A 13062-nucleotide genomic window follows, 5' to 3' on the forward strand; every position below is an offset into this window, starting at 1 on the left:
TCAGTTCCCCAATTCTCTGATACCAACTGGGTGTCCAACAATTCAATTTGATTGTAACACTAACTACCCAGAGTTAGCACAGACTCCACAGGTTAAGGGCTCAGTCCCGCAAGACTGCCCCCACTTCATGCGCCAGCTGCAAATGAGATCTCTAGGCTACCCCAAAAACAAATTCGGGGATGCCCAGGACCCCCCTCCCTCAGGTTCAGTAATTCTCTAGAAAGACTCAGAACTCAGAAAGCACTTTACTTACAATTGCAGTTTATTACAAAGGATATGACTCAAGAATAGACAAATGGAAGAGATACATAGGGCAAGATTTGGGCAAGGGGTGCACAGAGCTTCCATGCCCTCTCCGGGTGCACCACCCTCCCAGCACCTCGATGTGTTCACCCTGGAAGCTCCCTTAGCCTCGTTGTTTCAGAGTTTTTATTGAAGTTTCATTATATAGGCATGATTGATTAAATCATTGGCCATTGGTGATTGAACTCAATCTATAGCCCCTCTCCCCTCCCTGGAGGTCAGGGGATGAGGCTGAAAGTTCTAACCCTCTAATCACATGGTTAGTTTCTCTGATGACCAGCCCCCATCCTGAGGCTCTCTGGGGGCCTTGCCCTGAGTTATCTCATCAGCAAACAGAAGACACTCCTAGCACTCAGCAAATTCCAAGGGTTTTAGGAGCTCCATGCCGAAGACAAAGACCAAATATGTATTTTTTACTATACCACAATAGGAGTAACAAAAATTCAGATGGGAGAGCAGAGTCAGCTCTCTGTCTGCTCAGGAGAGCAGACAAATAAGCTGAGTCTAAGGTTTGAAAACTAAGTCCAGACAGGGAAGAGCAGGTGGGCAGTGGAGGGCCAAGAAAACTAGCCGGCCTTGTACTTCTGAGGAGGAACAGGAGTGGATTCAGGCTTGGAGCCATGGATCTAGTGGCCGTAACCCAGAAATAGAGCCAGAGTAATAGGGGTCCAAAGAAAGAACAAGTGGATTAGCAGTTATTCCATGCCTCCTAGGTTTCACTAGTTCATGAGCATAAATAAGGGTGGTTAATATTTACACTCATATCTCCATGGCTCTAAACATACACCTGCTTGACAAGACCTTAACCCCCATGCTCCTCTCGTCTGCTTAAATTCTTCCCTGGCTATTTCTGGGCGTCCTTAGGATGGTGACCTCTCATGTGGGGTCAGGACCAAATTTGCTCATGTTCTTTCCGCTTGAGCCTCTCTGTCAAGGAGACTTGTCACAGCTTCTGCAGCTGGCACCTCTGTAAGATGTTATCCCCTGCACCCAACAAACCCCTTGAACCCAAAGCGACTCTGCAACCTGTGAATGGGGTCATGAGGGGAGATGAATGGCTTCTCCTCAAGCCCGTGCTGATACTGTATTCTAGGAGGGAAGCAGTGCTGCATAGAATTAGTCCTATCCAGTATTTCATGAACACTGTGCCTTGACCTTCTGTCCTCATAGGCTCAAAACCAGTCCCTCATGTGTGGCCAGTGAGGGGAGGATGGTCCTGTCCTGCCCCTTCTATATCTTCTCTCTCTCTTCCTTAGATACCTTTACATCCAAACAAAACAAACTCGCAACAAATATCCTCCCAGCTCCTTTAAGAGAAAACAAATTGTGTAATGGAAAGAGTATAAACTTTTGAGCCAAACCTACTTGGTTTTGTTGACCTTAAACAAATAGACAGCCAGTTATTTCTCTAGCAACAATAGGTTTATTCAGGATCAGCATAGAATTGCAATTTGGGGTCTGCAACTATGGCGAACAACGTGCAAGTCCTGTGCAGCAAGGGAGGAGAAACTCTTTTATAGAGGGGAAGAGGAAGTTAGGAGGGCTATTGTAAACAAAGAGTTAGACTTGTGGTGGCTTTTCTTTTCTTTCCTTTTCTTTTATTGAGGTCACATTGGTTTACAGCGTTATGTAAATTTCATGTGTACATCATTATATATCTGCTTCTGTATAGACTGCATTGTGTAGTGGCTTTTCGCTGGCTGAGTAGTGACAATCTCTCATTGGCTGAGCTTCTTGCCGGCAGGAAAGAAGGAAGAGGAAGAGGAAGTCTTTCTTCTTCCTGTTGGGCTCTGCTATTGACACAGGGCGTGAGACCTCCTCCTTTTGGCCTCCTGTCTCCAATTTAATGAAATTTCTGTTTATTAATTTGACAGTTTGAATCTCAGCTTTGCCATTTACTAATCATGTGGCCTTGAATATTCCTTTTTCTTTATATGGGGAAAATAATGCCTACAATAATGTTAGATCAGAGAGCATGAATGTAAAACACTTAGCATAGTATCAGACACAGAGTGCCCAAGAAAAGGTAGCCATTGTTGTTACTTCATTCTCCAGAAACTAGCACAAAGTCTAGCCATCCTTTGATGGCTTCCATTCCCACACCTCAAAGTATCTGTCGTCACACAGGTGTTACAGGAAAGGTGCTGCCCACCACCATCGCAGCCTAATGAGCAGTTGCAAACCAGTCTGTCTGATCCCTCTTGCTTGCTCGGGGGGGATTTTCCTTCTGGCCACTATCATCCCCTTAATGTGTCCATGTAGTGCTTGGAGGAGGGGCTTATTGAGTGTCTTTGGCCATCAAATAGGAAATAAAAGATGCAAAGTGAGGGCCTGGGAAGAATCCTGTTGAACACCACACAGTATCTTTAGAAAAAGAATCATCAAAAGGCAATAGGATGGCTTCTGACAACTGGTGTCCTTGTCAAGTGGTAATGAAAAGACCAGCTTGGATTCCCTGCAGCTCCCTGCGTGGGCTCCAGCGGTGGTTCCCATTTTCCTGGTTCCCAAGAGAGGGAAAACAGCCCTATGTATGATTCTCAGCCATTCTGTGGAATATCTGCAGCCTTGTGTCTGGTCTGCAACAGATAGCTCACCATTAGTGCTGTCAGCTTCAGAGGGCTAAGAAATGCATCTTCAATGTGCAAGGGAAGGAACTTGGTGAGGGAAGGAGGAAAAAACACACTGATGGATGCTTTGCAGTATTTTCTGCCAATCAGGCATGTTTCTGCTTTTCATAATAGTGAGTTTGATTCATCTTGTCCTTCATGGATAGAATAGGCGACCATGCAGTGTTGAGTGGTCTATCAGTCAGGGTCCCCACGCTCAACAGGATAACCCAGGGGATTATGTGCAAAGGGTGAAAAAGAACCATGAGAAATCACTGAGGAACCTGGAGCTAGCAGCAGTGGCAGTGTTACCTCCGGAGACCTGAGGGAGTAGAGATAGGAGCACTTGCTTGACCTTGAAGGACAAAGAGTAATACTGTAGAGCAAGACCCCTTGAGAAGGGCAGTGACCTTTTGGTTGAAGGACACAGTCAGGCCCTGGTGAGGCTGTGGGATGGGTGTTGGGGGAATGAATTCCCTGACCTCACTCATCCCTCCCTTCCAGCTTCTGTTGGGGCTTCTATTGGCTAACTCAACCTGCAGCCAGTGTGCCCGGGGCCCCTGTTGACACAGTGCATACAGATTAGCCTCCACAAGCAGGCTGGAGTGTGGGCCTATGGGGCAAAAGGATGCTGTTTGGTGTATGTGGAGAGGAGCTTGGGCACTCACCCTCTTTACCCAGAATTGACAGAAATCTGATGCTTGGCCTTGGTGCCTCTTTACCTCTTTTTAAAAATTTTATCTTGAAAAAGTTCAGGCATACACAGAAGTAGAGGAAACTATTACAATGAACACCCATATACTCATTGTACATATTCAATAATTATTACATTCTGCCAAATATGTTCATATCCCTCTCTTTCTTTGCTTCAGCACGTTAAAGCAAATCCTAGGCATCCTATTTTGTGCTGGTTTCATGGCAAGGCCCTGGGAGGTGCAGCTGTGTGGTGGCACTTCTCAAACTGCACAGTGACACCCTGCAGGGGCCTTGAGGGCTGCTCCACTCCAGGCACATTTGTGCTGGGGAAGGAGGGACTTCCCTCTCTGGTGCGCGGGGAGTTCAGTGCAGTCACCCGAAGGTATCAGAAGGGAGAATGGGAAACAGTCGCAGCGGTAGAAATACATTGGTTGTTTAACATTATGGGTATTGGAATCATTACCCTTTGGACACTACCTAGGAAGGTCCCCTTCACTGAAAAATCAACTGATAGCTTTTCATGAGAATAATGTAAAGTTAATTTATTACCCAGCATAAAACATTAGGATTTTAAATTATCTCATTTACTGAATCTGCTAGGGGGGAAAATCTCATTGAAAAAATAACTTAGAGTCAAATTGACTCAAGATTATTATTTTTTAATTAAGCAGTAGGAAAGATCATTTATATTTGAACCTTTAATATAAATTATTCTCATTTCTAGACAGTTATGATTGAAAGCAGTAGCCATAAGGTAAACAGTGCAGCAACAAAACACTAATTCTTTTCAGAGCCAAACACAATTTGAAGCCTACAGCAGCTCCTTGACCAAGTAAATAGGTTCTATAGAAAGAACTCTCAGAGAGCGAATGAAATCCCTTGAAAGATCTTAGAAAATATAAAGAACAGAAAAGCTGTATAATTGCATATTATTCTGACCTCTGGCACATGTTGCCACAGCCAAACAATTTGACATTTTGACATAAAATTAAATTGCTCCCTTTCCCACACCCCCCACCCCCAAAAAAAGGAAAACAAAAGAAAGGAATTGACCCTTGTCATGTTGCAAGAAAGTGGTGGCTAAATGCAGAGTCCAAAAAGAACAGATTTCAGACATTGTAATTTATTTGTTCTTTTAATCTGCATGGAGAATAATGGAAACGAATGTGTTCTTCAAAGAGAGTGATGTGCTACAGACCCCGGTGCACATTTACTGTCCTTGTTTTTTTCCTTAGAAAAGACTTGGCTCAAACCTTCAGCTGAGTTACAGAAGGAGAGGACAGAAGGTTTGCAAGGAGGACACGTGCTTTGCAGATATTACATTAAGCGTGGAGGCGACTGGTCATTTCTCTCTGCCCACTGATCAGAGTCACTGACAAAGGCAAACACTTGGAAAGTCACCTTTATGTGTACATTTTACTAATTAATAGTACCTCATCATCATATTCTTTGATCCATAGGTCATGTTATACTAAAAGATTATTAAAAACTCTAATTTCCTATCCTGGAACAGGGAATTATTACTATGCATTTTGAAAGTAATTACCACGAATGTTACCCAATTTACTTAAAATTATTTAATGAAGGCTGCTCAAAGGGTTAGGTTTATCTTTAGCCCATTCCTTTGATTCACAAAGTGGATTCTCCGTGAATTAAATTGTCTTCTTAACCTTCTGTGTACAGTCAGTTGACTATTTAAGCCACGCCCAGTTGTTGCTGGTTTTTAAGGTCTTTAAAATGGAATAACTAACATTTTCCAGTTTATAATCTTTCTTATGGGTTGTCACATATTAAAAAATGGCAGTTTTAAAATACATTATTTCTCAAAATTAAAAAGAATTTTTAAGTTTAAGGAACAAGTTGAGTTACCAGTGCATGGTAAGGAAGCGCATTCTCAGACAGTGCTGCCCATTGAGATTCTTCTGCTCCAGAGATTCTCCTCAGAAGCTGTGTCACCAGAATTCAAACCACCACCCTACACAAGTCAATGCTACTTTCACAGGTAAATGGTTTAATATCAGCTGTCTATCAAGACTGAAAAGAGATGTTTAGGGTGACTAGAGGGACCAGCTGATCTTTAAGGGATCTTCCAGGTCCTGAATGAAGCCCTTAGAACAATAAGTGATCAGTAAATGCTAACAGCGTTGACTAAAAAAAATTCTTCAGATTCTGCACAAATGCTAATCAGTTCTTCATCCTCTGATCTTCCACAGTCTGAATCCCAACTTCCTTTTGGCCCTGTTGCTTTTTTCACCATTACTTTTCCCTAACTTATGTATAGTGAAGGAAGTGTGCCTCTTCCCAAGCTTTGAAAAACTGTTTTGGAGTTTGTGATGAAAGGCTAGATCAACTCACAACTTTATCTCATGCCAGTTTATTACTATCTGGCCATTAAGAGAATTATTAAAGAAAAAAAAGAAAAGTTAAGAAGGACCCACTTCTCTTCTCTTAATTCTTAATTTGTACAGAGGTGGCAATGGTGAATGGTCATGAGAAGCCAAATATGTGAAGACCACAGCCTTCACATATCTGGCAGTGAATGATGAGGAACACAGAATGACATATGAGAATTTGTAGTAAAGTAGGGGGTTTCAATAGTTTATAAAGAAAGGAAATTCATTTCTTCTTTGATCACTCATAAGTGGAAGTTAAGTGCTGAAGATGTTCAAGAAGATAGAGGTCTCTTCTCATTGGCTTGACTAGGAAAACTTTCTGCTCTTCTGAATGGGCATTGATTGATGGATGGAATCTCAGTAGTGTTGTTAGGTTCTTCCCATCTCTGATATGTTGTTTTTTTTTTCCTGTGAGGAAGATTAGCTCTGAGCTAACATTCGATGCCAATCCTCCTCTTTTTGCTAAGGAAGATTGGCTCTGGGCTAACATCTGTGCCCATCTTCCTCTGCTTTATATGGGATGCCACTACAGCATGGCTTGACAAGCGGTGCGTCGGTGCGCGCCTGGGATCCGCACCCGGGCCACCACAGCAGAGCACGCGCACTTAACCGCTATGCCACAGGGCCAGCCCCTCTGATGTGTTTTATATCTATCTCCTGAAATGTGAAGGAGTGTTTCCAGCACCCCATTCATGCACTTAACGACTTAAATATAAGATCAGTGCTTTCTTCTTACGTGATTTGAGCCTGAAGTTCTCACTTTTCACCAACTCTTCAGAGAAAGAGATCTTGTAATTGCTCTGCTTACCTATCTCAGTCCTTATTCACTTCGTAAGCACTTACTGGGTTCTGTGTCCGGCACTGGGGGTGTGGAGAAGGGATACAAAGACCTGTTTCCTGTTCTTAAGAGGCTCCCCGTCTCCAGGGGGTAGGGGTGTGGGTGGGACATAGCCAGTAAATACATGGGTTATGTAATGTGGGAAGATGGATATACATCTTCCACAAATGGGATAGATGGATATACAGAATATTATGAGAAAATAAGAAAGGAGACATTATTTGTCATGGACCCATTCCCAATTTTCCTTAAACAGTGTTGGATACAGAGGGAAAGCTTCACAATTGAAGTGACATTTGAGCTGAGCCGTCAAGGATGGGCAAAGAGTTTAACAGGTAGGGAGGAGGCACATGTGTAGGAGGAAACAAAACGTGCAGAGAAATGTGCAAAAAAAGTGCAAAGAAATGAATATGCCTGCAGAGCTCTGGAGGGATGTTCAGGAAGGAGAGGCAGAGACAAGGCTAGAAGGGTGAGCCTGTCTTGGAAGTGTTTAGACTTTATCATGCAGGTAATTTGAGGTACTGAATATCATTATGATGGGGAGAGGTTTAGTCATACTCCGTTATAGAATAACTTGGTGGCAATATAAAGGATTAATTGCGCAGGACAGGATTTGGGGCAGTGACAATAGCTGGGATCCGGACCTAGTGATCTGAGTAAGAGAAGGTAAGGACCTGAACCAATATGAACAAGAGGAGGGAATGGATTCAAAAGATATTTAGTGTGGTGGAGCACTTAGACATGGTGGCTGATTGGATGCGTTAAGTAGAGGGTTTGCTGAGAGTAACTATTCCTTTCTTGGGATATTTGTTTTGTATCTATAATATCTTCAGTTTATTTAACCAAAAATGGAAAATATTTAGAAAACAGGAAAGTGACCAAAGGCTTAAAAGACAAATACAATTTTAATTACCAATGAAATTAAAAATAGGTTTTCTGAACTATATTCAATTGCCCTAAATAGTTTTCTAATTGATGAGTTTCTTATGTAAATTGCTTAGCATTATATTTATAAAGATTACACAAATAGTGAACAATCATACAGTTTGTTTAGATTTAGATTTGGGTGAATTGTCAAAAAAAGTACGTTTGAATATTATTATATGCTTTCTCTATTTAAAAATTTAGTCCTCGGTGCTTTAAAAATATTCATTTTTATAAGCAGTGAGTAAATAGACATCTTCTTTTTCCATTTTGTAACTATCTAATTTATCCAATGAAACCCTATCAAGAGAAATTTGAAATGGTTTTGGAAATGAGCAAAATGTAGAATTTTAACAGATGAACCTTCAATTGCAGTACTCATGTAAAATCCAGTTGTTTTTTTATGGATTCATTCCCAATTTTCCTTAAAAAAGTCCTTTGACCCATTTCTAATTTGTGTTTTGTTTGTGTCCCCTCCAGTAGAGGTTATCTGCCAACTACTGTAATTGTTTTCCAAGACAGCAAATACGTGCACATTTATAAACCCTTCCACGTGAGGAAGACTGTAGCGTGCTCCTCTTTTAATATAAAGCAAAGAAAAAAATGGAGCGTTATTTTTCGCAAACTCACAGATCTGTAATTTTGTGGACACGGTTTCTACAGTTCATAGTTCCAAGTTATTGTGGTGTTGGCTCTGCACAGAGATAAAACAGTGATCACCCTTTGAACTGCTCATTGACAATGTCACTCCCCATCCAGATATTTAGAAATGGGATACTATCGTAAGAACATATTTTTTATTTTTAAAAATCTTTAATGAATATAAGCAAGAAATATTAAAAATAAAATATGACAAAAATAAGATTCCCATTTATTTTTCATAAATAAACTCATATTTCTCAAATACCTCTGACTAGAAGATGTTACTTTAATCAAATTGTGGCCTACAGATTCTATCTGAGACGCCATTTCAGATCTAAATAAAGGGGAGTGTATTTTTAAACAAGTAACTCAGTTGTCTATAATTAACTGAACAGAAGTAGTTAATTGTAAAATCACCCCTTTTTGGCTGAATGTCTGTGTCTCTCTTCTGTAATTCATAGTGTATATTTCTCACATTCGTGGAGAAGTGTTTTCCAGCGTGTGAGAGGGCTCGCATGCTGCCTGCATCCAGCCTGTGCAGTTGCCGCATACTTGAAAATACAAGATTGTGGTGAGCCCTCGGGAGACAACTTAGGACACTGTTGGCCCTAAGGCATGCTGACTGTGCATGATTTGTAGAATCTCAAGCAAAGTGTTTCCCCTTTACTTCAATTTCAGAGAGCAGCAAGAATAAGGGAAATTGAATGGAGACCTGGGTTCCAATCTTGACACTTGCATTTGCAAGGAAACCTTTGACAAATTCCTTACCCTCTCTGGGTGCTGAATCCTGACTTCTAATTGTGGATGATAATGTCTCCTTTGCAGGTTTATTTGGGAATTAAATATGACAGTGGATGTGAAGGATTTGACATGTAGTTGGTGATAAATGAATACAAATGACCATTGTTCTAATTGTTGGAATATATTTCATTATAGTGAACCCAAAATGTATCTGTCTCTAGAGCCACAGAAATTTTTATACATGAAAACCATTCCTCTATTTGATTAGTATAACATGTCCCCGGGCATCATTTTTTCTCCAGGATAAACATCTCTAGTTCCATGAATAACATCCCTAATTCCATTATATGGGTATATGTACAGTGATTAAAAAGCCAGGTTTTGGGTTCATCCCAAGTGGGGTTAGATCTTGGCCCGGTATGTGGCCTTGGGCAGTTGTAACCTATCTGAATCTCTCCTTGATCGTCTGTAAAATAGGAATAAAAATGCCTCATAGGATTTTAGTGAAGATTAAATAAGAAGTGTTTGGTGCCTAGTAAGGCTTTATTAATGGCAGGTATTATTATTAGGCATAGTTTTGAGTATCTCACTATCCCAATCGCTGCTTAAAATGAACAACTGTCTTTGTGATACGATTTCAGAGGCAACTGGGTGACTAAACTTCCAAAAACATCAACCCAGTTCCCCACACGGCAGTAGAAATTAAAATACAAATATACTTGAGAGAGTGGTATTAGCTGTGGAGAATATCCTTTCATTGCCTTCCTGTGTGAAGAAGCAAGCAGTGATCAAAGGAGGATGTGATAGCTATTGAGAGTGGTATGTGCAGGGGCCAGCCCCGTGGCTTAGCGGTTAAATGCGCACACTCCGCTACTGGCGGCCCGGGTTCGGATCCCGGGCGCACACCAACGCACCGCTTCTCCGGCCATGCTGAGGCAGCGTCCCACATACAGCAACTAGAAGGATGTGCAACTATGACATACAACTATCTACTGGGGCTTTGGGGCAAAAAATGGAGGAGGATTGGCAATAGATGTTAGCTCAGAGACAGTCTTCCTCAGCAAAAAGAGGAGGATTAGCATGGATGTTAGCTCAGGGCTGATCTTCCTCACAAAAAAAAAAAAAGAACTTTAAAAAAAAAAAAGAAGAGAGTGCTATGTGTTATGGACAGCTAACCTGTCTACATTGTCCTTTCTAAGGTAGGTCTAAAGAGGTGGAAAGAAAAATAAATTCCATTTGTAAACACACACAGACACATGAAAATGCACAAGAAGGGAATACTAGGGCCAATTTGGAATGAGACCTTCCTCATGTGCAGGAAGGATGTAGAGGAACTGAAGTGTGGCCTAGATGGAAAATAGAACCAATCACAACGTGATAGATCTGGCTGAGAGCTGAACCCTGCAGTATGCTTGGGAATAAAGATCACAAGGGAAGAAAAGAAAAAGCCAGATTTCATTCCAGATATAAAATTAACCAGAAGTACAGTCTCTTTCCTGACTGGGACATGAAGCCATTGTGCTGGTCCTGGAAAGCCCTGTTAATGGAAGACAGTATCCTGGCATTTGTAGCAACTAATGACTTAAGTACATTTCCTTTATTTTAGCACTTTCCCTTTTATAATGAAATTATGCTTATTATGTTTGTGTAGCGTTCCATTCTTGAGCTCCTTACGGGCAGAGGTGTTGTTAATATCACCATTATCTTTGATTTCTGAGCACTCGGCAGAGTGCCTGCACATAGAATGTGCACGGTTGATGTCCACTGAACTCAACAGAGCTGAGGAAGTGGTGGTGAAAAGGGTAGGCCACATCAGGAGGAGGTGAAGTTGAGATGAGTTTTAAGAGTACCCAAGATGCTTTGCCTGCTTCACATTTTTTCTGGCATTGACCTTCACTGTTCAGACGCCAAAGCAAGAGAGAAGAGTAAGGGAAGAGGCTGAGGGTGAGAAGAAAACCGTATGGAGGCCGCCATCTTTAATTCCTGCCTGGTTGCTGTTCCCAGGAGGTGATGCTCCCCCAACACAGGAACTGTGCTCCTTTATCATGATACTAGTGCCCAGCGCTAGTGGGTACTACACAGTTTTGCTATACGAATACATGAACATCTCCCAGGTCAGTGACAGCCCCATTTCACCTGACAATAACCCTGGGAGGAAGGTGTTATCAGTCTACTTGTAGAGGTGAGACAGTGAGCTGGGAGCAGTGACAATCCTCCCAGCTGGCAGATGTGCGAGTTGCAGGGTCATACCCTCAATTTATTGCCACACAAAGGGCAGAGGATGGAGAAGGACAGAAAGTGAGTAACAACAACTCAGGAAAACAAAGAAGGAAAACTGACTGGAGGAACAACAGTAGCTGGAAGAAACAGAAAAGAGGACTAAGTGTATTATAGCGTATGACGGTATTTGCGGCTCACACTATTTCCTTTCTTATGTTCAGTTTAATCAGTTTTATGATGGAATGTTTTATGGATTATATCATAAGTTTCCTACCATTGTGTTTAAGGCTGAGCCTGTATTCAAACATTCTAATTATTAGCAGGCAGTAAATTTATTTTAATGTACATACTGCTATAGCCAGCTCACTCTGTTTCCATATTTTCTATAAAATGTTCCAAGAAAGGATGTTTAATGAAAGGTCATCACAAATGGAAGACGAATTCAGAAACCACATGTGGTTTTATTATTCCCCGAAATGGCTGATACAGCTTGAGATGTGTCACCTTTACAATGTCTCAGGGCCTGAGTCATTTTTTTCCTTTCTGCTGCAAAGTCCCTTTGGATTACTCAATCGAAGCATGTAAGCATGACTACACTTAAGGCCCTCACTGGTTGATTTTGCTTTGACAAAGCTGTCTGAATAATCTAGGATTTTTGGCAACCAAACAACTAGCTTTCATTAAAATTAACCATAAATTCAAAAGCATCATGTCAAGTCTGTCCAATCCTATTTTCTCAGAACTTTTATAGCACTTTAGGGAATTCACAATGCCCTCTTTGGAAGTAGAAAAGGCAGGAATGTTAATTCCAAAACATGACGTCATTTCCCAAAGCATGTTTTATGTAACTAAAAATAAAGGTTAAGCAATTGTGTCTACAGTAGCACAAAGAGAAGGGAATTTTTGTCATTTGTCTGGCTTATTGGTTATTGAATGTAGCCTGTCGGATAAATTCTGCCTGGGCCACCAGCATTTCTGGTTGAAGAGCTAGTCTTCCCTAAAAGGTTTTACTCTGCCTAAGGCTTTGAAGGTGGAGCTCGGGATGCCCCGTGCCCTGCCCTCAGCGAGCTTAGGGAGGAGACACAGATGGGACAAGCGGTCTAGGAGGTGGAGACTAGGCTCACAGCCCTGGTGCCTTGTGAAGCATCATGCTTCCCTGATGAAGGTTAAATCTGAAGGAGGAGTGGACATTGAGGAAGGATGGAGAATACGTGCAAAGACCACTTGAGAGAGCTCAGAGACTTAATTTGATGAGGCTGCAGCATAGCAGGGAAGGGGAGGTGTGAGGTGGGAAAGTAAATTGGGAGGCAGTGAGAGATGAGAGCGAAAAGTAGAACTTGACTGTTCTAATAAGAAGTTTGCATTTTATCTTGTTTATATATGTATGTGGGATCAAAGATGTCAGCTGACCATTCTGGAAAAAGACTGAGAACATCTTAAGAAGATGGTTAATTAAACAAACAACTGGGTTCACCAGAAAAGTCAAAGTAGCCACATTAAAACATTTTTGTGCCCAGAGGGATTCTACACATGGTGGTCCAGGGAAAGTCTTTGCATTCACATCAACTATGATGTTATTATTATTATTATTTTAGATATAATTCACATACCATAAAATTCACCATTTTGAACGGTCCAATTCAGTGGTTTTTAGGATATCACCAGGATGTGTAACCATCATCACTATTCCAGAACATTT

General features: G+C 41.4%; 1 protein-coding gene across 5 annotated transcripts in view; it reads left to right on the forward strand.

The window, feature by feature from the left end:
* Window positions 1–13062, forward strand: part of SACS (sacsin molecular chaperone) — a 118592-nt gene that overhangs the window by 51035 nt on the left and 54495 nt on the right. Inside the window, exon 1 of one of the 5 annotated variants that reach the window (XM_087436309.1) lies at window positions 5442–5607. The exons of the other annotated variants lie outside the window; for them this stretch is intronic. Within the exon in view, the coding sequence (XP_087292435.1) occupies window positions 5593–5607 (15 nt within the window). The 5' untranslated portion in view covers window positions 5442–5592. Of the gene's footprint in view, window positions 1–5441; window positions 5608–13062 lie in introns of those variants that run through there. 5 annotated transcript variants of the gene reach the window in all.

This window comes from Ceratotherium simum, chromosome 10 (assembly GCF_057802395.1).
Source record: "Ceratotherium simum simum isolate JZ-2026a chromosome 10, ASM5780239v1, whole genome shotgun sequence".
Lineage (NCBI taxonomy): Eukaryota > Metazoa > Chordata > Mammalia > Perissodactyla > Rhinocerotidae > Ceratotherium > Ceratotherium simum.